The sequence below is a fragment of the Tenrec ecaudatus genome, chromosome 12 (assembly GCF_050624435.1).
Source record: "Tenrec ecaudatus isolate mTenEca1 chromosome 12, mTenEca1.hap1, whole genome shotgun sequence".
NCBI lineage: Eukaryota > Metazoa > Chordata > Mammalia > Afrosoricida > Tenrecidae > Tenrec > Tenrec ecaudatus.
Window position 1 is genome coordinate 108004282 of NC_134541.1, and position 24775 is coordinate 108029056.

Here is a 24775-nt window from a genome sequence, read left to right on the forward strand (position 1 = left end):
CTAGTCGGAAAGGATAGGGGGACTTGATCGTTTCTGTTTCTTTCCAGGTTTTGAACCACATGAATATATATTTTTTTAAAGTTAAAACAACTAGCCCAAAGAACTAAAAGACCGTATCAACTTGATGCTGAAGCGGGATCCCGATGGTGCCTGGCTACCACTGCCAACTGCTCTGAAATGGCTCACAGGAGGAGGTCCTGGCAAGGGCGGGACATTCATGTGGAACAGAACTCAAAGTCCTGGCATAGACTGGGCTTACTGTTCTGCTAGACCGGTGGAAGCCCAAGACTGTGCCCGTAAACACTCATCAAGCCTGGAAGCAAATTCACCCGCACGGCCAGACTTGTAGCCAAACAACAGACAAGTTGAATGGTCACACCAAGCAGGTAAGCATCCTGAGAGCCATCAACCACATGAGGTGTGAGAGCCGCCGCACGCGCCCGGGGAGAAAGCTCAGAGGCTGGGAAGAGCTCAGAGAGTGGGGCTGATGGGAATGAGACCGTGGGCAGCACTGCTGCATATTGTGGGGACTGCAACCTGTGGCATGAGACAAAATGTGTGTGAACTCTTGAATGGAAAATCTACTTGTTCTGCAAACTCACCCAAATCACAAAAGTGAAAACAAACTTTCCGAATAGAAAGGCCAGGTTCCTGCCAAAGGCAACACAGGCTTGGTGGGCACTTGCTGCTTTTCCCGTTTCTGGGAGTCGAGGCAGAGCCAGGTCCAACCTGGTTCCAGCGCCCATTGAACAGATCCATCTGGCACTCTGGGACTTAAGCTAAGGCCCCCAGAATCCTGACTGTAGCAATGGGAATGGACACTCAGAAGTACCTCCCAAGAAAAGCCAGGCTACCTACTCCAAACCAGCCACTGACCACCCTCGGGAGCACAGCTGGACATGGGTGGACCCAGTGGGGCACTGTGAGCCAGAAGGAACTCGACGGCAGCTGGTTTGCTGGTTTCTTTGGTTCGAGTCTCACTCGGGCCTGCTCCATCCCCTGCCACCGGCTCAGGCGTACCTGTCAGCAGCCACGCACTCCGGCCTCACCCAGGCCTCTCCGGAGCCCGCGTAGCACCAGGCCTGCAGCTGAAGCAGGCTGATGGGCTCTTCTCCAGGAACCTCGGGGTTGTCAGATGGCCAGGAAGGCAGGCTCGACAGGGTCCACTGGCAGGTGGCCTCACATGGTTCGGCTGTACTGGATGCCGCCCTTGGCTGAGATGCTGGGCCAGGGCAGAAAGCTGCAGAGCAGGCTGTGGGCCTGGCGGTAGAGTCTCTGTGGGATGGAGCAGGGGCTCAGGTTGGCTAGTGCAGAGCCCAGGTGCTGGATGTAGTCCGTGGGGGTGCTGTTAAGGAAGACTGCTGGGTCCTTGCCTGCCACCAGGAGCACAGATGACAACCCCCCGCCCCAACAGAGTGGCTCTCCCCAGGAGCTCAGTGGATGGGGCAAATGATAAGGGTGGTGAGGCCACAGGTAGCTGGATCCCAGAGCAAGGTCAGAGTGGGAGATGGAGAACGGGGTCTGGTCAAGAGCAAGTGTGCCCGCCTTGTCCTATAACCTCAAAGCTCAGGGCAGCATGCAGACAGGACTAGATGAGGGTCACGAGTGACAGCCTCTCCAACACCCCAGGGACCTGGCTTCAACTGAGCGAATGACCTGCGGGGTTGGGGCCATCATTCTCTTTGCTGTGTACTTCCCTCCCGAAATGGGTGCAGGAACCTGGACTCATCAACGCACACATACCGAGGCACATACAATTCTCTCTCTCTCACACACACACGTACATACAATCCTCTTTCCCACATACATACACACAGGCGCATACAATTCTCATACACACACACACACACACACACACAATTCTCTCTGACACAAACACCTACACACAGTTCCCTCTCACATGCACACACACTGTTCTCTCGTGCTCACACACGCATGCATGGTGTCTTTGGGACCATACTTTCCTACTGGGGAGATGTGGCATTGCCAGTGATGGCTGCACACCACGAGCAACACTAAGCCATCACTAAGCTGTGCATCTGGAAAATGCTGGATTGGATAGAGCGGGGGCAAGTAAAAAAGAAAATGGGTTGAAAATAGAAAAAGACACTGACTCCTGACCTCCGTCCTACTTGCCAGAAGTGTTCATGAGAAGGTCACAGGGCCAGGGGCACATTTTTGAGCCAGGTGTCCCTGCAAGGAAAGCGATCCCCGTATGGGCTTAAGTGTTCACAAAAGTTCCGTCCCTCCAGCCTGCTACCTCTCAGGTCAGTCTGAGCTTCCTGGGGCAGGGAGTTTCCTCTGCTTACTTCACAGTGGTGTCCCAGGCATCAAGAGCTGACTGGTCGGCTCACTAAGTATTTGTTGAGTGGATGGATGAGTGGTTGGGCATATAAACGGACTGACACATGAACAAGTGCATGAATCGATTTCTACCCAACAGGGTGGAAGTCTGACCCTCGCAGCTAACGGAACCCTCACATCCACTTGAAATCTTGGGGGACACTGAGTGCCAGAAAGCTCGTTTTCACCAGGTGCAGCCCAATGGAGCAGTGGTTTAAGTGGTCCAGACACTCCATAGGAAAAAGACAGCGTAGTCAGCTTTTAGGCGGATTTCCTGGGGGGTGAGGGGGGGGCAGTTCCACTCAGCATCAGAGGGCCAGTGTAAGTCAGGACTGACTGGACAGCAGGGGGCTCAGACTTTGGTTCTGGTGCCTTCCTGGTGTGGGAGAACTGGGTCAGCACACTGTACTCATAAGGGTGCACACCTGAAAGTTGCCTAAAGGAGACCAGAGCACCCAGCAGCCAGCTGAGAGCCCTCTCCGGCCCACTTTGGGGAGCGGCATGGTCCCTGAGATAAAGGATATAAGATTGTCCACGGAGGGTGGCCACCGTTGATGTAGAGGACGTAGGTGAAGCCATCCTTGAGGACCCCCCGGATGGAGTAGTAGTAGGGGAGGTAGTGGTGCTGCTTAAAATCCCGGTTCTCATAGAAGTTTATTGCTGTGTTGTTGGTGGTAAGGACATGCAGGTAGATGGCTTTGCAGTGGTCCTGGGCGGTGGTGGAAATGTGATCCTTCAAGCTTTCGAGTAAAAGGGAACCTGGGAGGGAAGAGAGGGGTGGATGCTCAGCAAGGTGACCGGGCAGAGAGAAGAAGGCAAGAACCTTTGCAGGAATCCGCCCCCCCACCCCCCCGAGAGATCCATAGCCAGCCTTCTGGAACCACCCATCACCACCAAAGTCCCTAAAGCCCCATGTGCAGAGCTGGCTTGTTGGTTAAATTATGGAGGGCCTGGGGGTGGGGGTGGGGGTGTCCCCTCCCCCTCCCAGGGGTTAAACCCACCATGGAGCTCAGCCCAATACAAAGGGTAAATCTAAACCCAGGAAACATGGACTGGCCAGGCCTAGGGTGTGCATGTGGATGCCAAGGCTCAGTGGCCACGTGGCCCAAGCAGGACAGGAGCACACGTGGTGTCTTCAGCCAAGTGCTGAGCACTGCTGAGGCAGTGGCAACAGAGCAGCCGTTGCTCTGCGTGGCAGTGGTGGTTCTGCGTCCCAGTCAGAGCTGTCTTGGGGGTTGGGTGTGTGGCAGGAGAAGCATTGAGGGCTGGGCCGGACAGTGAGATCATGCCAGCCCTGGGCACCCGGCCATATGGAAAGGGGCGGCTGCAGGCCACTGCTGAGGTGGGTGGCAGCAGGAAACGATAAAGCTCTTACTCAAGATGGCGAGACCAGAGAGAGCCCAGCGAGCTTGGTGCATCTGGACGGGCTGGGGAACAGCGGGGGCCTGGCTGCCCCTTACCTATGCCGTGCTTCCGGAACTCCTTCACGACGCCCAGACTGAGGATGTACGCAACTTGGGTGTCAACAGAGAAGTTGGAGGCTAGAATATCTCCATCCTACAGGAGAAGATGAAGAATGGAGTCGGGTTAATGCCACTTCCCGTGGACGCTGGCTGGCTTTTTATTTACAGGGAGCAGGATACAGTTCCCAGGAGTGGGGGAAAGGAATGGAATAAAACAGTCACCCCCCCCACCCCCCAAAAAGACTTGAGAGTATTTGGGCTAGTTGAATAAAATGCTGCCAAGATTCAAATACACACAGAGAAGTAGCTTCTTCGGGCTGGTGGGGACTCGGGGGGGTGGTGGTGGGAGTGGTGTGTGTGTGTGCGCACGCTGGTGTTCAAGAGGCAAGGCAGACATAAAGGAAGCTTCAGAGTGTTTTCTAAAGGACTCATCAAGTGGCTGCAAGGGGAGCAGCGAGGTTTAGGGAGGAGCTGCCCACTCCCCTCTGCCTGTCGACACCATCCCTCTCTCTTGGTCTTCTGGGCTGGAAGACTCGTAGATCCAGCCACTATGGGGCCCTTATGTTCTCCAAGCTCCCAGGGCACCAGAAGGCCCTGCACTGTGTATGGTCCTCTGCCCGCCAGCTCCTGCATGACAAGGACCTCTGGAGACTCGCCTTTCTGTTCTCCAACTCACCTGGGGCCACACCCACACCGCTGGCTCAGAGTCCTGCCAATAGTGGTCTCCACAAGTCCAGGCAGAATCCTTCATTCTGACAGTCTCGGGAGCCCAGCATGGAGGTGGGACTGTCGGCATGACTTGGGGGAGTATCAAGCATTCACAGCTGTGCACTTGGCTTCCATATTTTTTGGGACACCCTAAACCAAACCCACGGCCATCGAGTTGATTCTGTCTCGTAGTGACCCCGGAGGACAGAGTAGAATGGCCCCTGTGGGTTTCTGAGATTGTCACTGGGAGTAAACCTCACACTCCTACTTTGATTTCGGCAGAACCTAGGACAAAGGCCAAAGGACAGGGACCAAAGGACAAGGGCTGATTCTGTGACAAGCCTGGCCACACAGACTTACCTATCTTCCGTGTGTGTGTGTGTATCAGCGATCCACATGAGCACATGTACTCATGCAGCACCATTTAGGTATGCACTCTGGTGGCAATGGGTACATTCTTCGCCTGGTGTCACATCTCGCCATCTTAAGGCACACTGCTTCCCGGCCCTAGACTTGGGCGCTATGCGCCTCAGTGTGATTGTGTGGCAGTGGCCTGGCCCATCTCTCTTTCTTGGAGATGGCCCACTGACGGCCCACTGCTTTAAGGGAAGGCTTCCCTCGTTGAGCTACACTGGGGTTTGATGTAAAGAGGATTTCTTGGGGGAGTTTGGGTTCAAGGCTTAGAGGTGACGTGTGGACAATTGATTCCAGGGTTTCTCCAGCCCAAGAGGGCTAGCACATGTTTACCTCTTTATGTATCTTGGTCCTATTTTTTATCTCAGCTACGATCATTCCCACGATGGCACCTCTGTACGTCGCTGCGAGGGAAAAGAACTTCTTGTTGGACGTGATGTCACGATACCATGAGTCTGGGTACCTGAGGAGGAGAACACACTCAGGAGAAGCTGGCCCAAAGTCAAGTCCAACTAAGGTTGGTGCTTTGGTGCTAGAACTGAAGGGAGCCCAGGTTGCCTCTGTCCACTGCGCTGAGGTGGGTATGGGGTCTGCCCCCTGCCAAGGTCGCCCTCCCTAAGGGTCCAGATTACACTCAAGCCATCCCAACGCATGGCAACCCTGCATGTGCCAGAGCAAAACTCAATACTGAGTTCCCAAGAGCCTGCCCAAGGGCTGGTTGTAGAAAGTAGATCAGCAAAGTTTTGTTCTTAAGGACACCTGTGGACTTGAACCTCTTTTGATGCTAGTAGCTGAGCTTGTGCTGCCCAGGGACTCAATCCAGTCTCCCGGGCTGCGCGCTTAGGTGAACAGGTCACCTGGTCAACAGGGCAACTGGTGGGTCTGCACGGCGGACCTTTGGGTTAGCGATTGAACACTTAACCATTTGCGCCACCAGGGAGACCCTGTCCACATCGGGGATTTCTGGGGGGAAACAGGATTTTAGAACACAAGAGGGAACAAGCCTCCCTTGGATGGAAGTATCGGGAAGGACAGCCAGGGCAGTCAGAAGCCTGTTTCTTGACTCAGCAAGTTCAGGTTTGAGGGCCTCCGTGCTCTAGAAGACCACAGGTGGTGGCTTTAGCGAGCAGGACTTTGTTTCCTCACACTTTAGGAGGCCAGAAGTCCAGGCAGAGAGATGGCTTTAGGGGCAGGCTTCCCCTGTGCCTCCTGCTTCTAGGAGGTTCCCTGCACCGGGACCCTCGATCCAAAGCACATGCTTGGCTCCCAGCTCTTCTTTCATGGTGGTAGCAGGTCTTCCTGATCTCTGCTCGCTTTTTAATCTCTTTTTATATTTCAAAAGAGATTAACTCAAGAGACAACTGAATCCTAAAGACTGCTTCCTGCCTCATTAACCTCACAGAGACAAGGATTTACAACCCAAAGGATAATTACATCAGGTCACAAAAATGGAGCGTGATTATTTAATACTGAGAAGCATGGCCCCGCTAAACTGACACATATTTTGGGGGTGGGAGCCAATTCAATCCATCAGGGGCCCATGGCTGCCCATGGACAGTGGAAGAAGACTTCATCACACGAACCCAGAGTTTCTGATACTGGGATGGAGGGGTAGTCCCTCCCCTGGTCACAGCTGAGTGCCGTTTAACATTACAGAACCTTCTGGGCAGTGGTGAGGCTGCAGGGGCTGCTTGTCAACACCCTTAGAGCGACACTGGGAAAAGGACATCAAAGACATCTAGTGTGAACCCCAGGGTCGCATCTGTGACAAGGCAAGATGCAGGCGCAGCCAGAGGGCGACCCAGGCAGTCTCAGAGAGCACAGGAGCTTGGGGTTCTCTTATACCCAGAAGAGACCTGGTGGGCTGGCCTTGACGTCTTTCCACTGAGTCCTCTGCTCTGCAGAGGCCACGGATCCCCTTCTAGAAGGCCTGCTCATCCAAACTGCCCTGGCCCTCTTCACGGCCCCCATCTTCTGGAAGGGAGGGTGCAGCTGGGTGGCCCTGCAGCCAGGTGGCCCATTCTCCACTCTCTCTGGACGCAGAGGCCTCAGGCCTGGAGTGCAGCAAGGTCAGCTGGCCAGCCACAGTTGGACACCACTCAGTCCCCAGTGTGTCCCTGTTGGATCTTCTTTATGCACTCCCACACCAAGTCCATTCCGCTCACACCAACCCTGCAGAGAAGGTCCAGGGGGTTCTGGGTGGCACATCGTTACAGAAGCAGGCTGCCTCATCTTGCTCATGCAGGGTGTGAACCGCCTACCTCTGGGTAGCGGTAAGACACTTAACCTACTGTGCCACTTCACTCTCTGGGCTGAAGAATCGCTTAGTTCCCCCTTGTGCACCCCCCACAGGCTCTCTGGGCTCTCTCTTCCAACCTGCGCCCGGGTCCTTGCCAGCAGGGGCATAGGTGACACAGCCGAGGCCAAGTCCCAAGGGCCCGCAAGATCGTCTTTGTTTCTGCTTTGAAGGGATGCTCCCACATCGTTCTCATTGCCAACGTTGTGAGTGCGTATGTCACAGGCTAGGATGGAGACACAGACGAGCAAAGTCAGAGAACAATGGGCACGCATAACCCCCTCTGCAAGCCACAGTTTGCCACGTGGCCCCCAGACATTTCCCTACGGCCTGCATGGCAAATAAGAACAAGGTCATGGTGTACGTGCTATTTCATGATCTACTTTTAAATGTAATCTCGCATAGGAAATGCTTCTGACCAACAAAGGCCCCTCCTTTCCCAGGTCTCTCCCCAGTGCTCGATGACACTGTCCTACATGCTCGCTCCTAAACATTCACAGCTTCCTGGACTGCCTAGACCCTAGCAGACCTCAGAGAACACCGCGGTTAAGCATGGGTTGTCCCAGGACAGCAGGTCCCCCACGTGTTAGGGGTTCCCAGTGACTGCGGTTTGGGAGGTGGGCAAGAGCACAACGGACACAGGTGGAACTATTGGGAGCACAGTCCCAGGGGACCCAGAGATGAGAGGTGAACACAGGCTGATGGAAAGCTGGCGCTGAGAGCCTGGTGGCCACCAACCTTCAGGTGAGGCGCAGTGAGGTGAAGCGCCAGAAGGCCAGCGGCGCCCCGCACTTGGGCTGCTTCTGAGCTTCCCCAGTGACAAGCAGCACTGTACTGGGCAGCCTGGTGACTCAAGGTCCCGGTCAAAGTCTTGGGCTGCGGTGAAGTGGGTGGGGAGAAACGCTTCACAGAGGGGACGTGGTGTTGGACCTGGGACCAGAACTGGCCAGTTGAGGAGGCATGGGCTCTTCTTGCCTGATGTCTGGTGTTGCCTCCTCAGGTTTACAAGGCCCCCAGGCCCCTGCCCACCCGCCCACTTACTCGATGGGGAACCAGTCTCCGCAGAGGTGCTTCACAGTGTCTATGTCATCCTGGCACAGGAGGCGCAGACTGACCTCGCTGAGGGCGCTGGACGGCCCCGCCTCTGTCATTCACGCCTGTGAACAAAGCGGGTGGCATCAGGGCATAGGGAACCAAAGGTGCGAGGCCCGCAGCCTCTGCCCTCACCTTCCTATCCAGCTTCTCAGTGCGACCTCTCCAATGTGGTGACACTCCGGCTGGGACGGGGTGCGAAGTGCAGGTCCGCAGCCCCCTGGGCACTGGGTCTATACACTGTTTGCCTCAAACACTCTAAAAAGCAAGGGGGAGGGGCCAAGGGCCCCTTGGCTGTTCATAACGTCATTGGCAGGCCACACATGATCCACTTAAAAATTAGCCTGGTATACCTGGTCAGATATTTCCTGACCTCCTCCCTAGCGCATGGCTGCGGAGCCCTGGGGGCACAGTGCTGACAAACTGGGGGTGCCGACTGCGAAGTCCGCAGCTGGGAACCACGAGCAGTCTCTGGGACAAAGAGGGGCGCTCTCCTCTGGTAAGTCACCGTGTTGTCAACCCAGGCGGGCTGAAAAGCTCAGGCGTGGAGGGTTGCCATGAGCCAGTGCTGACTTGATGGCAGCGAGGAGTGTTGTTTTAAACACATGACGAGAACGGCTGCTCTTTGGAGAGGCATGAGGGCCACACAGTCCCCACCTCTGCTCTCGAGAATCTTTATCTGACAAACACACCAACCCAAACCCTTGGTAAAGAAAACCCCCTTATTCTGACGTGAGAGCAAGTGAGTAAGCGGATGAAGCAAATGGCTTCCCATTCCACAGCGCACACATTTCACTTGGTGACAGTGATTGGAATCCCCACACTGCAACAGCCCTCTGCCCACTTCCTCCCTGTTTCCTGCCTCCTTCCCTCTGCCTTTCCCTGAACAAATGGTGCCCTCCTGATCTCAGAGGGTCCCTGCCGCTCTCAGAGGGTCCCTGCTGGCCTCAGAGGGGTCCCTGCTGGTCTCAGAAGGGGCCCTGCTGGTCTCAGAGGGGTGCCTGCTGGTCTCAGAGGGTCCCTGCTGGCCTCAGAGGGGTCCCTGCTGGTCTCAGAAGGGGCCCTGCTGGTCTCAGAAGGGGCCCTGCTGGTCTCAGAGGGTGCCTGCTGGTCTCAGAGGGGTGCCTGCTGGTCTCAGAGGGTCCCTGCTGGTCTCAGAGGGTGCCTGCTGGTCTCAGAGTGGCCCTGATGATCTCAGAGGGTGCCTGCTGGTCTCAAAGGGTGCCTGCTGGTCTCAGAGGGTGCCTGCTGGTCTCGAGGGTGAGCTGCTCTGAGGAGGGCAGAGCTCCCTGGTACTCACTCTGTTAGCTTGTTGTTTGGCTGAAAATCGAGCCAAGGAGAAAACAAAACCTGCTACAAGCTCCTGTTGAAGGCATTTTGAGTCTTGCTAGAGGCAAGAACAGCACTGTGATTACATACAAAAATTGTCCCTGTTCTAGAGAGACACATACTGGACATGTAGGGGCCAGAAGACAGAAGTTCTGGAATTTAGTAGGAACAAAAGCGGCAACATGTTAATATCATTGTATCTGGATGCTGGGTACCTGGAGGTATGCTATTCTACTTTAGTAGAAATTTAAAATTGTTCTAGTTCAAAAGCTAAAAAAACCTAGACAATTTCTAATCTCCACGGAATGGGTTTCAGATATGCATGCTGGAACCAGTACTTTAAAGATCTGACAAGCAACCCCATATACTGCAGAACCACAGTGAACTTCTAGAAGTTTCCTTCCTAGGAACAGTGAGCTCTCAACATGGGCAAGTCTCTAGTCAGAAGATTTAGGAGAAGCTTCATGGCAAAAGCAGAACCACAAGAAGCGGTCCTCTCCCCTACCCTTCCCTGGGACTGAGAAGTTTTTTCTCCTAGCACCCTTAGGACCTTGAGCAGGATCTGTTCCTTGTCCAACTTTCAAGAAAAACACTGGGCTCTGCCACACAACGCTATTTGTGGATTCTTGTATCCTTACTCAAAATACGTTCCTATTTTTTCCTCTTTGCATGCCTCAGTGTGAAAAAGGACACCCGTCACCTGAGAAAGGCAGTGGATGACAGAACCTCGTCTGCCCCGGCCCTAATGGCGGGGCGGGGCCTGTGTGCCCAGGGAAGGAGAAGGAGATGGGAGAGTGGCTGGTTTGATGGTTTGCCCCAAAGACGTTGCGCTCTCTCTAGAAGCTGAACTTCTCTGGATGCAGCAGGGTCTGCTGGGCCTGAAGAACGCAATCACCATGATCTCCAAGCTCTCAGCCCAAGGATGGATGGGAAAGAACGTGGAAAATGAACTCGTGGTACTCTGTGGCACACTCAATATTCTTCGCCAACACACTAGTTCAAAGGCATCAGCTGTTCTTTGAGGTGACGGAAAATACCACGACCGAGTGTACCTTTACCCTCAGTGACACCTCGGCTTTGGAACACTCCAACCAGAGCTCTGGGGGCAAGAGAGAGCAGGCCTGAGATGGTCCAGGGACATCAGCTGATGTCTCCCCACCCACCTCACCAGCAAGAAGGATGTACTGAAATTGTTTAAAAAAAAAAAAAAAAGAAGAAGGATGTACTGAGGCAGGGGAAGCAGAAGGCAGCACCATCAGGGGAAGATGAGGCTGGGAGGCCAGCAGAGCTGGGACTAGACCAAGTTTCCATAGACAAGGCTACAAATTGGGGATCAAATTCCCTCCCAGGACAAGTGTGAGGCACAGGCCCAAGGCGGATGGGAGTCACTGCTGCCAGGAGACCATGAACTTGGGGTCCTTGTGCTTGAAAGCCTGGCCCCTCCCCTCTAGGCTCCTGAGGAGGGAAAGACACAGACAGCACCCCCCCCCCCCCATATACAAATACACACACACACACACTCATGCAGTTGGGGGAAAAGGGAAATTGAAGGTCACTTAGGCGTGTGGCTCTTTGGCTTGGTCCTAAGTTTCAGGGTGTGACTGGGTGCATTTCCTTGTCCATCTGGTTTTCCCACTTTGGCCTTCTTCTCCATATGCACTGTGACCAGATGTGGATGGCGTGTTCTGGGCCTGTTGCATGTGTGCCACCTGCACCTCTCCAGAATCTCCTCTGGTGGTTCTGAGGGTTCAGTCACAGCCATTTCCAGGTACTGGCTGTTGGCGCTCAGCGGCTCTGCGAGGCAGAGGAGAACTGTGCTCCCAAGAGTGTGTAGTAGCTGAGTTTGGGAAAGCAGATCGCCATGTCTTTCCTTCAAAGACTCTCTCTGTGGACTCAAACCTCCAACCTATTGGGCAAGCAGCGTAGCTTCTTAGCTGTGCATATGCCACAAAGCACCAAGGCTGTCATCTACACAGACGTAGACGGCCACAGCTTTCTCCCAAGGAGTGGCTGGTGGACTCAAACTTCTGACCTTTCAGTGTGCATCCCACTGCTTACCCCTCTGTGCCACTAGAGCAGATCCAGGTTGGCAGGTTTCTACAAGGAAGAATGAGCAAACTGCAGACAGGACATTAGACAGGCTTCCCTGTTTTCTTGGCTCCCATTGTCGATTTGGAAACATCAGTCCAGGTTGAAGGGCAGAAGAAGGCTGGAGAGACAGGAGAAAGAATAGGGGGCCCAGGCCAGCCCTTACTGTCCACTGACCTGAGGGCTTCGGACAGACAGGCAAGCCTCAGGTCCCCACGATACTCAATGAGGGTGTCGAGCAAGCTGACTGGGGGTTAGTGAAGTGTGGCCTGATGGGGCCCTCATCACAGGCCAGACAGAAAAGCTTCTGTCACCTCGTAAATTCAGCTTCCCTCCATCAGGACCCCAAGCCCAAACTCACTCAGAGCAACCATGAGGGCAAAGCTGCCCCACCGGTGGTGCAAGGCAATCATCTGTACAGAAGCAGATGTGGGAAACAGAAAGATTTCTCCCAAGTTGTCTCCCCCAAATATATGCCAAACCCAAGATGCTGCTTGCTACACATGGTAAATGACTGTACACTAGATCATTGAAAGTAGGTCAGAGGGTATTCTCAAGAGTATCTAGAGCAACCAGACAGTATAGTCTGATTCACTCTAAGTAGGGCCCATTCCCTTCGGATATTGCTCTCTTGAAAGAATGCCCAAAGGAAGCCCGGGGCCACTCAAGGATGACTAAGGCCAGGCTACTATATTGAGTCTCGGGTCTACCCATCTTGCCACATACGTACCCCATTCCCTCCCTGTACTATTGCGTGTACATCCCTAGGTCATTCCCCTCCTATTGCTTGTACTGCTTATGTTACAACCCCTTCTCGTGATGTACATTGTTATCTGTAATCAGGGGGCTTGCATGCCCCCAAAGAAATATAAGCTTTGGTTAGAAATACAACCTTGAGAGCTCTCCTGCCCTATACTACCAAGAGGAGCTGAGGTGAGCATGCGACCATGAAATGTATCTGACTCCTTCATTTCACTCTCTCCTATCGCGCTTACTATGACTTTATTATAAGCTTTATATAGCTCAACCGTACAAATGCGCTGACTGAACCCGTAATTAGTTGTGGGGGGCTGGCTACCCCCACAAGCAGACAGCCACATCTTTCTCCTGCACAGTGAACGGTAGGGCTGAATGGCTGATCATTCAGTCAACAGGGGAACACTTAACAAGAAGCTGCCCTGGTAGCACAATGGGCTATGCATATGCACTGCTAACCATAAGGTAGGAAGTTCAAGTCCACTACCACTCTGAGAAAGAAAGGATCAGTTGCTTCCATAAAGATGACAGCCTTGGGACCCAATCTTGGGTCCCACTTCGATCCTGCCCTATAGGGTTGCTATAAGACAGAATCAACTTGATGGCAGTGCGAACCCCCTGCACCAGGGCTCCTTGTCCCTAGGACAGTGCCCGGAATGTACCTCCTAATCTAACTGAGTAAGAGGGCACACCAGCAGCCTCAGGTTGCCCTCCCTCCCCTTAGGGGTGAGTGGGTGAAATGGAAACCGTGGGACCTCCATTTCAAGGAAAAAAAGAGCCACAGGGCACTCAGGTTTCAGCCCACCTGCCCCCCTGCTCTCTCCTCCCAGCTGAGGAGCCAAGTTCTGCAAGTCCGGCCTCTCTGTAGCCTTTATTCTCCAATCTCTTTTCAGTTTTGTGTCACTGGGCTTTGCTTGTCCCCTCTGACACCAACCCAGGGTTTGCATTTAAGTCCCTTCAGAATCAGATCAATGGTAAATACGAAGATGGGTCAAAAAAATTAAAAGCACCTACATGAGTCATCATGATAAATGGATAAAAGATTGAAGTTGTCAAGAACTTCCCCTTGCGTGGCTCCACCATCAATGTTTGAACGCTGGTGCCAGTGAAGAAGGCTGCTTAGAAGAACAGACGGAGCTCTCTGGGAAGAAGTACCACCGAATGGCTCCTGAGCAACTTTATCTCAGGTCCTGGAACAAGCTGTCAGGAGAGACCAGTCCCCGGAGAAGGACATCAAGCTCGATAAAGTAGAGGGGCAGCGACAAAGAGGAAGGCCCTGCAACAATGGGCTCAAACCGAAGAATACTCCTGAGAATGGTGCAGGATTTCAATCTTGTACACGAGGTCGCTAAGAGTCAGAAGGGACACAAGGGCACCTAATGACAACAGATGAGTCTACAATGGTCAACCATTACTTTGAAGCACAGGTGAGTAGAGGGGACAGGGAGTCACTGAAGTCAGGTGCGCAGAAGCAGAACCAGAATGGACTGGTGACAACCAATGTCACTCCCGAGTGACTCTCGCTCACAGCCACCCAGTAGGATTGAGTAGAACTGGCCCTTAGGGTTCTCCAGACCATCAAGTCTACAGACACAGCCAGGCTCATCTTTCTCCCAAGGTGAGTGAGCCTGGCAGGTTCGCCAAAGGCTCAATAAAATGTGTGTTAATCCAGAAAAAAAGAAAGTGGGTCCATTTTGGTATGGATTGTCACCTGCTCATTAGGGGAACTTGTATTATAAGGAAAATAGGTTTTAAGAAGTACTTTTCCTGAGCTTAGGGCAGCCTGAAGAACACTAGTCACACATGGTCCTCGGAGGAAATGGCCGAAATGGCACGTGTTTCATTACACAGGTATTTGCCACAAGCCCCGCCAGCCTCTGGCATCAAGGCAGATGTCTCCTGGTCATCTCAGCTTTGTGACAATGAGCTCGGGCGATTTTTCAGAATCAGAAAGGCACTTAGCTGGCATGGAAAAATTATGAACACAGTTTTGCCTTCAAATAATCTTGGGCTCCTTTAAATTAGTAGTGGCTCAGGGATTTCAGTGTCTCTGCAAACTAGAAGCTGAATTTCCACCTGTTTGCCCCAAACAGACTCTACAAGCGGAGGATGTAAACCCATCAGAATAGCATGGCAGTTGGTGTGCGGAGGCCAGAACTCAAGGCAAAGAGATGCTGTGGACAAGGATGCAGGTGAAGCCACCCTGGTGGAGCATCGAGCTAAGCACTGGGTGCTACCCCGTCATCTGCTCGAAAGGAGAAGGGGTGAGGCTGTCTGCTCCCATGTTCACTTACAGCTTCGGAGACCCTAGGGGGTCACTGAGTCTGGATGGCAAAATGGCAGTGGTGGGTTTGGTGTAACCAAGGAAAGACAATGTTGTTTCTGCTAATAATCCAGACCTTCTGTTGTTTGCCGATTGCTCCCTCTCTCTCCCTTTTTAAAATACTGCTATGCCATTTTTTTCTTGAACAGATTGCTCTGTAGTTTTTGTCTTTTAAAAAAGCACAGTATGGTTGCAGAAGAAAACCTTGAGTGGCAGGAGGAGGGGGGGGTCAGCGGGCAAACAGAAAAGGTGCTCATTGCTTGCATTAAAATATGGTAAATGGTCACACAAACTCTAACAGCTTTAAGACCATAGGTTGTTTTCTTTTCTTGAGGGAAGGGTATGCTATTTTAAAACTCATTTGGTCTCATTTTTTAATTGCAAAAGTAATTTATGCTCTTAGTAAAATAAAAACTTATGCACAACACCAAGCAACATTAAGAATGCACTGCAACCTGCCTCGGAGGTCCCTGGGTGGCATAAGTGTTGAACTACCGACTCCAAAGGTTGGCAGTTGGTCCCACCCGGGAGTGCCACAGAAGGAAGACTTAGTGATCGGCTTCCATGAAGAAAACCCTAAAGAGTAATTAGGTCTACTCGGTAATACACGGACTCTCCAGGAGTCGGAACTGACCCTAAGCAGGGAGTCTGGTTTTGGGTTTTTCACCCATCTCATCCCCAATCCACATCTGGAGAAAATTACTGAGTATGAGGGGGCTTGGTGAGTGCAGGTGATTATACATCGGCTACTAATCTAGAGGTTGGTGATTCAAACTCACCCAGTGGCTCCACGCAAGAAAGGACTGGCACACTGATTCCACAAAGAGTGCAGCCCAGAAAACCTTATGATAAGGTGACCAGATTTTAACATTGGTAAAGCATGACACCAGCAGGACACCATTGATAAAACTCATATCCTGGCAAAATAGTCACATGGCAGCCGAAAACCGTATACCCTAGCTTGTCATGCATTCTTTCCAAAAATTGGGACTTTTTTTAAAACACTGTGGGATGCGGGAAAAATTGTTCAAAAGCGGGACATCTGGTCACCTTACCTTACAGGGCAGTTCTGCTTCATAAGATACAGTGTCATCCTAAGTCAGAATCCACTCGATGACAACAGGTTTCTGTTTTGTTCTTGTTTTGCCTGGAAAGGGGCTGAGGAAGCTTCCAGGGTGAGGGTGGGGCTGATAAACACATTTGCAGTGATGGCGGCACCGTAAGCAGTGTCCGTCTCTGCACCAGCATTTCCATAAAGAGATTTTAATAGGTGAAGGGCTGGCAGTTTGCACTTGCCCAGTAGACATGGTTTCTAGCCCAGGAAACCTGATGGGGCAGTTCTCCTGTGTCACCTGGGGTCATGACAAGTCAAAGTCCACTTGAATTGCACCCAACAGAGAGAGGGAGTTAGCCAAGTGATTGGGGACTGGGGCAAACAGGAAGAGCTGCCACATGTTTACGACTGAGACCTTCTAGACCAATAAAGGACTATCTCTGAGGCGGACTCGCGGTATCTCCAAAATAAAACCACGCTGGGGAAGAAAGGACCCACACAGGACCCTCGGGGAAGTTACCAAAATGATGGGAAGACTGCCGCATTAACGGTTTCCAGAGAAGCATTGTTTGCAGGGCCCACTTAAAAACTGTTGTTGCTAGGTGTCCAGCTCATGGTGACCCCAGGGACAGCAGAACCAAACACTGCCCGGCCCTGTGCCATCCCCAGTCATGGTGGCAGCCCCAGTGCCCCTGCAACTCATGGAGGGTTCTCCCTCGTTTTCTTCTGACCGCTACCAAGCATGCTGTCCGCTCCAGGGGCTGGCTCCTCCTGACAGCGTGTCCAAAGTATGTGGGAAGGCTTGTCATCCTCAAGGGAATTAGGAAAGGAGACTACTGCTTGCTTCTAATAGTTCGTGGAAGCTACAATGCCAACACCCTGGACCCAAGGACCGCAGGGGAGGGAGAGGAGCACCATTTGACTTTAAACACTAACTACACACCGAGAAGTGGGAACTAGAAGCCTGTTTGAATGCGGTCTGATAAACATGACCCAAACTTCTCTCTGGTGCCCGCTCCAGAAGCAACCTGAACAAAGACTTGTCAGCTAACATGTGGTTTGCGCCTCTTTCTGGAGCTGCCTCCTCCTCGCTCTATTCCCGCTTCGAATGTGCGTTTGAGATGCTTTACTGCTGGTGTCGATTCACAAAATGCCAGGCTATTCCAAGGGTTTAAGAGTTGGTGCTTCAAGAATCTATTTTGGGACCAAGGAGGAGTAATTCTACTTATAGTTTGAAGAGACAATTTAAAACTTCTACGTTATCCCACTCGGTGATTCTCACCACTGGTTTTAGAAGGGCTGGATCTGCCCTGTCCCATGGCCCTGCCTGGACTGGAGTCACCTCAGGAGAAAGCGACAGAAACCTGAGGTGCTGACTAAACGGAAACGGGGGCTGACTGACCCTCACCTGCTGTCACTTCTGTTGTGCCACCTTAGGGTGATGGTCATGTTTCTTTCAGCCACCTCAATAGCCACTGGGCTGTATCATGCACTAGTTCAATTGTTGACCTGAGCCCCCAAACCACTTCCAGCAGAGAGCTGGGTTCTGGCTCTCTGTTCAGAACTCCCTTTCTGTCACAGCACAGCACCAGGCAACACCCTGATGTTCACTCTGGGCCAGGCATTCGTCCTACCACGCACATTGCTTTCCAATGTATAACCTGCCACTCACAATATTGATCTGACTCACAGAGACCCTACAAGTTAGAAGAGAACTCCCCAGGGAGTTTCCAAGGCTTCCCCCTTTTTTTTTTTAATGGCAGCAGACTGCCATGTCTTTTTTCCTACAGAGCAGCTGGTGGGTTTGAACTGCTGGCCTTTTGTTCAGCAGCTGGGCTAAGCAATAACTCACTGCTGTCCAATCGGTTCTGACTGAGCAACCAGGATCGACAGATTAGGATTGCCCCAGAGGGTTTCTAAGATGGCGTCTGCCAAGAAGCAGGCTGCCACATTTTTCTCCTACAGAGTGGTGGGTGGGCTGGAACCACGGACCTTCTTGGGTAGCAGCTGAGCTCTTGCCAACTGTGCCACCAGGGTTCCGACTTGAAGCTCAGCAGTGTGAGATCCGTCTTCCAGGTAACCCTGCAATGTCCGACCAGCTAGCTCCTACCCGAGGACATGCTGGAGAGAATGCCAGTTAGGGAAGGTGGGCTGGCCCTGGAGTCATCCAACAACCAAACCACTGCTACTGAGTCCATTTCAATGCATAGGACTTTATATAAGGTTTCCAAGACTGGAAATCTCTATGGAAGCAGAGAGCCTCATCTTTCTCCTTTGGGGTGGTTGGTGGGGTTTTGAACTGCCAACCTTGTAGTTAGCAGTGCAATGCCTAACCCACAGTGGCACCAGGATTGCTTTGAGTTGAGGGCCCTTTAAAATATTTGCTGCAGTGTAACATATGACAAAACAATAATTATTCATGAATTATGATGGGTTCATGAGGGAGGGTGGAGCAGGGAGGGAGGGGGAAAATGAGGAGCTGATATTAAGGGCTCAAGTAGAAGGCAAATGTTTTGAGAATGATGATGGCAACAAATATACAAATGTGCTGGACACAATGGATGTATGTATGGATTGTGATAAGAATTGTATGAGCCCCCAATAAAATTATATATATATATATATATATATATATATATATATATATATATATTTGCTGCATCAACTCCAGCATTTGAAGTTAGCCAAAAGGTGACCCCACACAATACCCCCAAACTGAACTCAATGCAACTGAACTGCTCTCAGCTCAAAGCGACCCTCTAAGGCACAGAACCGCTCTCTAGGCCTTCGAGGCTGTCCGTCTCAGAACAGAACGCCTCACATTCCTCCTGCAGCGCAGCTGCTCGGTTCAAACTGCTGACCTTGAGCTTAGCAGCCCAATGTAGAACCAGCTAAGCCACACAGGGACTGATAACAAGGAGACACACCTTAGACTAATCAACCATCCAAGCTCAACTGGGTGCCATTTTTACCCAAGGCCAAAGTGCTGAAAGGTTGAGAAAACAGGAGTAATGGAAGCAGGAAACTCAGGGAGGAAGTGGGCTATGTGACGGGACAATCAATGGCCTGATACAAAATGTGTAGGGATCATGACTGACTTGCTCTGTAAACCTTCACAGAATTCACAACAAAGTTTGCGTGTGTACTTTTAATTGCCTGTCGTTTTCATTTGGGCAGACTGGCAACCAGGCAGCCCTAGTGAAGCAGTGCTTAAAAAGCATGTGGCTGCGAATTAAAAAGGTTGGAACCCACCAGGGGGGCCTGCAAGAAAAGTGTGCCAATCTCTTGCATAGATGTAAACAGCCCCGGAAACCCAATGGCAGGCGTCCTCAAACTACGGCCCGCGGGCCACATGCAGCCGAGGACATTTATCCGGCCGGCCTGGTGTTTTTGCCCCGTTTGTTTTTTCACTTCAAAATAAGGTATGTGCAGTGTGCATAGGAATTTGTTCAGGTTTTTTAAAAAAAAACTATAGTCTGACCCTCCATCGGGTCTGAGGGACAGTGAACTGGCCCCGTTTAAAAAGTTTGCGGAACCTTGCCCAATGGGGTACTTCTCTTCGGTCCTATAGGGTTGCTGTGTTGGCATGGGGTTCTACTGACAGCAGTCCATGCCTTGACTTTGTGGCTTCATAGACTTTCAGAGCAATCTGGGATGTTTGGATGCTCTGGGCGCTGCTCAGCAGACCACAGCCTGATGGGAAAGCAGCCACACTCGTTCCTCGCTCAGGGGGGCCTAGTGGTCCGTTAATTCTGGTGAGTACTACAGCCTGGATGCCTATGCGCTTGCCTGGGTCCTCTGTCCATTAAGAAAGGTCACTGGGTTTTAAATTCCAGCTATCTTTGGGTTTCCATTGGTGTTTAATCCCACGCCCCTGGTAGTGAAGTGGTTATGCTTTGGGCTACTAACCACAAGGCCAGCAGTTCACAATCACCAGGGAGAAAGAGGTTTTTATTTCCATAAATAGTCTTGGAAACCCACAAGGGCAGTTCTACCCTGCCCTATAAGGTCACTATAGATCAGGGGTGCTCAATACATTGATCGCGATCGCAAATGTAGTGTGGGTGGATTGCATGGCATTAAAAAAATAGACGTAAGCTATCAATCCCATCACTTAATTGATATACAGCGCAGCCAATCAGATGCAATCTTCGGTGTCAAATGCATGCGCAAACAACTGTGCTAAGTGCAGTAAAACTGATTAAGTTATTGCCAATTTTTAGACCTTGCTTTTCTTCTCTTAAATGTAAGAAAGGGTATTAAAGTGAGTGGGGGAGCTGGACCACGTCAGAAGCCAAAAACATAGCACTTTCATACGGAATGGGAGATTTTGACACTACAAGCCGACATTCAGCTGAAGTGCAGAATGCATGAACAGCTCTGGAACTTACTCATAGAAGGAGTACCCAAACATGAGAGAATGTGCTACCTCCTTGACTACATTATTCAGCTCCACTTATATATGTGAGTCAGCCTTTGCCCACATAAAGTCCAAGTACCATTTCACTATGACTGACGATCATTTGGAAGTGTGCTTGAAGCTGGCTGCCAGCAGCTACTGTCTGGACTATGCATTCCTGGCTCATTCTATTCAGTGTAAGTCATCAGAGTAAACTCAGGTAATGACAAAAAATGTAGTTAATTATGTTGTGTTGTGCAATATGGACTCATGCGGTTACACAAGGTACATAAACATACATTATACATATAAAGAATTATCAATGCATTTATGAATAAATGTAATACATAAAAAATGTTTTGCATTTTTGTAGCTGGTAGATCATTTTGACTTGATCATTTTATAAGTAGCTCGTATGCTGAAAGAGTGTGCACCCTTGCTATAGATTTTCACTATGAGTTGGAAACAGCTTGTGGCAGTGAGCTTGGTGTGGGGTGAGGCTCCAATAAAGGCAATTCCAGGATACCAAACCCCTTTTCATTCAGGGGCACTGAGTGGATATCAATGGTGGTGGACGGATTTGTTAAAGGACAGGGAGATTGGTATACCACTTGAAGAAAGTAATCAATGTCAACGATTTTCACCTGAAGAAGACAGTTTAAAAAAAAAAGGACCCATAGTATGTTGTATTTTCACAATTGTTAAGAATCGATAGTTGTGTATCTATATGGGTAACAAACGTCTCCCTGTTGTGTCATTTAAGCACGAACTTTCCTGGATTTCGCCCAGGAAATAGGAAACCATCTGTAAATTGCAATGTTCTCCCCTTTCTGGTGCTCAGATGAACCGTGGCAAATGAGCAGCACAAACTCGACCCACTTTAGGGCTTGGCAAGATGGAAACAGATCCATGAAGGAAGCCATGTATGTCCGGCTTGTTTCCCGAGCGTGGACTCCTGGCCTGATTCCCTACCCAAAGCTGGGCTCCATCACCCGCGGGGCACACACGTCCTGGGTGTTTATTGTGACTGGTCCAAACAAGGCCTTCTAGCACCCACACTCCCGCCCTTAAAAAAACAAAATCCTCTCAACCAAAGCTAGAGGATCTGGCTACTCTGAGGGGGTAGGGGTGTCAATTCAGAAGAAAAGCAAGAATAGGTCCCCAGTAGAGCGAGGCGGGAGGTACGTCTCCATGGTCAACCTGTCGGCCTACAGGTGAGGGGTAGGGCTCGCGGAAGCCAGCGGCTCCCAGAAGTTGCCAGGAGGGCAAGCAGGTCGGCCGATAAACACAATCAGTGCAAAACTTGAGCGGGGCGGGCCCGCTCTCCTGACCTCCAGTCCATTCGATCCGAAAGTCCCACCGGCCGAGCACGGGGCTAGGCGCGGAAGCGTCCCCAGGGCAGAAGGGTCAGCGGAGCTAAGGTTTAAAGCCCCTCCCTCGTCCGCGTCCCCGGGGCCGCCGCACCCCTTCAGGCCGTCGGGGAACCCCAGTTGCGGGCCAGGGGTGGGGGCCCGGCGCCGACCCGATCTGCACCCTGATACCTTCGGTGACCCCCACTGGGACCCCCTGAGGCCCGCCCGGCGGCGCAGCCACCAACCGCCCGCCGGCCCCCCGCCGCCCGCCCGCCGGCCCGGCCGCCTCACCTTGGGCGGGAGCCGGCGGCAGCCGCGGGCGTCGTGGGCTCAGCGCATCCCGGAGTCGCAGGGAGCCGGGGAGCGGGCCGCGCGGAGCCCGGGACGACTTACGTAAGCGGCTGGGCCCCAAACCGGGACGGCGGCGGCGGCGGCCCGCGGCACTTCCGGCCCCCGCGCCGGGCCGGCGCACAGACCGGAAGCCCATTGGCCGTCGGCCCACGTGCGCGCCGCGCGCCTTGAGGCCGCCGCCGCCATCTTGGAAGCGGGCACACCTTCGGCGCCGGGGAGCCGCCGGCAGGTGGAGGTGCTGAAGATGGGGAAGGGGGCGGGTTGAGGACCTGAGAGCCTGCGACGCTCTGAGAGACGGCCAACCAGGCCCCCGGCCGTCCCCAAGCCGGCGGAACGAGGGTGCTGAAGGGCGCTGCTCCCCGTGGAGGCCGGGAGGCTCACCGGGGCGTGGCTCTTTGGGGTTCCACTGATGGGTGAACAGTTCCGTGGCTTGTGTCCTGGGTTCGGACTCCGAAGTCCCGCGGTGAATGAAGTGAACGAGGGCAGACAGCTCTGGTCCGCAGCACCGCCCTGAGGCAGCGCCAGCCCTCCGCTCCAGTCAACATCCTGCTTCCCCCGAAAGGTGGTTCAGGGCTGCTACTGTGTAAAACAGGAGCCTCGTCCTCAAGCTGCAGGAGGGTTTGTCTCTGCCTCCACAGCGCACCCATATATTTCCTGTGTGGAGCGAATTCCCAGGTTAAACTGCCGTAGAGATTTCTTCTCGGCTTCCAAATAACTGCCCCAAACCAACCCACTGCTCTCCGATTGATAGCAACCCCGCAGGCTAGACCTGCCTGCAAAAGGTTTCCAAGAATACATCTTCTGAGAAGCAGACTGCCACCGCTTGCTCCAGCCGAGCGGCAGACGGATTCCAGTCTCAGGCAACTGTTGGTGGAAGCTGTTGGTCGCTGACAAGTGTTTTCACCGAGGCCAACAGGGGTCCTTTCAGATCACAATGGTCCACTAAAACGAAGGGCCAAATGAGAAAGATCTGCTCACCACCCAAAGAGAAAATGATTGGCCCCAAGGAGCCCTGGGAGCACTGGGTTTCAGAATTGAGCTGCAACCACAAAATCCAGTTTCTGAGAAGTCTGCAGATTTTCAGTCTGAGTGGTCCTACCAGCTGGGGCGGCTTTGGGAAATCTCTGGGTGGCCCGTGGCCTGCAGGCATCCGGCAAGCACCCTCCCCACAACCAAGATGCCCAAAAGGAAGGTCAGTTTAGCTTGATGAAGGGGGAATGAAGGAGCCCAAGAGGAGACGAGAGGTTTTCAGAGAAATCTGCGCTTGCTGAAGTGGAGAGTAAGCCAACAACATGGCATCAGGAAAGAATAAATCTTCGGGGGGAGAGGGGAGGGAAGGGAAAAAAAAAAGAGGACCTGATGCAAAGGACTTAAGTGGAGAGCAAATGCTTTGAGAATGATTGGGGCAGGGAATGTATGGATGTGCTTTATACAATTGATGTATGTATATGTATGGATTGTGATAAGAGTTCTATGAGTCCCTAATAAAATGTAAAAAAAGAAAAGAGAAAAAATGATTAGGACAAAGAATGTACAGATGTGCTTTATACAATTGATGTATGTATATATATGGACTGTGATAAGAGTTGTATGAGCCCCTAATAAATTGTTAAAAAAAAAAAAAGAAGAAATCTTAAGAGCCAAAAGTGCAAGCCAAAGGGAGGGCAAAGGGAAGGCAGGCTGATGGCGCTAAGAAAATAAAGATTTACCTGCCGAAAATGGAGAAAGGAAAAATGATGAGAGTCCAGCGTCTGATGAAGCAGGAGGAAAAGAAGCCAAGTCTGATGAATGTTCATTTATTGTGTCTTATAAGTGGGCCCTGTTATCTCTCTTCTTATCAATCTAGAGGTTTTTTTGTTTTTGAGAAGTATAGAGAGGCTTTATTAAGGTGAGGGAAGACTCCAGGTCGAGTTTCGCAACCCAATGAGTTAGGTTAGGGAAGTTGTCCAGAGGAAGATTTTTATAAACTGTTTTGTAGATACAAATTTTTTAGTAGCTCTAGAAACATTTTTAAGGAGGAGGAAATCCCACTTCCTCACATTTTTTAAAAGATATTTTAAAATGCTTTTTTAAAAGGCGTGAAATCAGGTAGTATCAATGAAGAACACAGCTTTCCCCCAGATCCTGGATGCTTCCTCCCCCCAACTACCATGATCCGAATTCTACCTTGCAGGGCTGGATAGGACAGAGGCTGTACACTGGTACATATGAGGGCTGGAGGTACAGGGAATCCAGGGTGGATGATACCTTCAGGACCAAGGGTGTGAGGGACGATGCTGGTAGAGTGGAGGGTGAGTGGGTTGGAAAGGGGGAACTGATTATAAGGATCCACATGTGACCTCTTCCCTGGGAGAGGGACAGCAGAGAAGGGGGGAAGGGAGACTCCGGATAGGGCAAGATATGACAGGATAACGATGTATAAATTACCAAGGGCACATGAGGGAGGGGGGAGTGGGGAGGGAGGGGAAAAAAAGAGAGGACCTAATGCAAGGGGCTTAAGTGGAGAGCAAATGCCTTGAGAATGATTGGGGCTGGGAATGTATGGATGTGCTTTATACAATTGATGTATGTATATGTATAGATTGTGGTAAGAGTTGTATGAGTCCCTAATAAAATGTAAAAAAAGAAAAGAGAAAAAAATGATTAGGGCAAAGACTGTACAGATGTGCTTTATACAATTGATGTATGTATATGTATGAACTGTGATAAGAATTGTATGAGCCCCAATAAATTGTTAAAAAAAAGGCGTGAAATCATTTACTAGTTGTTTGTTTTATTTTTTTTGGTATAACCAGAAAATAGTGGGA

The 24775-nt window shown here is 51.6% G+C and overlaps 1 protein-coding gene across 4 annotated transcripts in view; it reads right to left on the bottom strand.

Annotated features, from left to right (window-relative positions):
• The window catches only part of NAA60 (N-alpha-acetyltransferase 60, NatF catalytic subunit), a 33802-nt gene extending 11737 nt beyond the window's left edge, over positions 1-22065 (bottom strand). The window contains exons 1-6 of one of the 4 annotated variants that reach the window (XM_075564369.1): positions 8266-8381; positions 7305-7450; positions 5262-5391; positions 3804-3900; positions 2868-3102; positions 1021-1336 (exon numbers count right to left, since the gene is read on the bottom strand). In XM_075564369.1, coding sequence (XP_075420484.1) covers positions 1180-1336; positions 2868-3102; positions 3804-3900; positions 5262-5391; positions 7305-7420 — 735 coding nt within the window. In that variant the 5' untranslated portion in view covers positions 7421-7450; positions 8266-8381 and the 3' untranslated portion in view covers positions 1021-1179. Of the gene's footprint in view, positions 1-1020; positions 1337-2867; positions 3103-3803; positions 3901-5261; positions 5392-7304; positions 7451-8265; positions 8382-11703; positions 11855-21908 lie in introns of those variants that run through there. The other 3 variants (XM_075564372.1, XM_075564371.1, XM_075564370.1) reach the window with 3 other exon arrangements.
• Positions 22066-24775: the final 2710 nt, after the last annotated feature.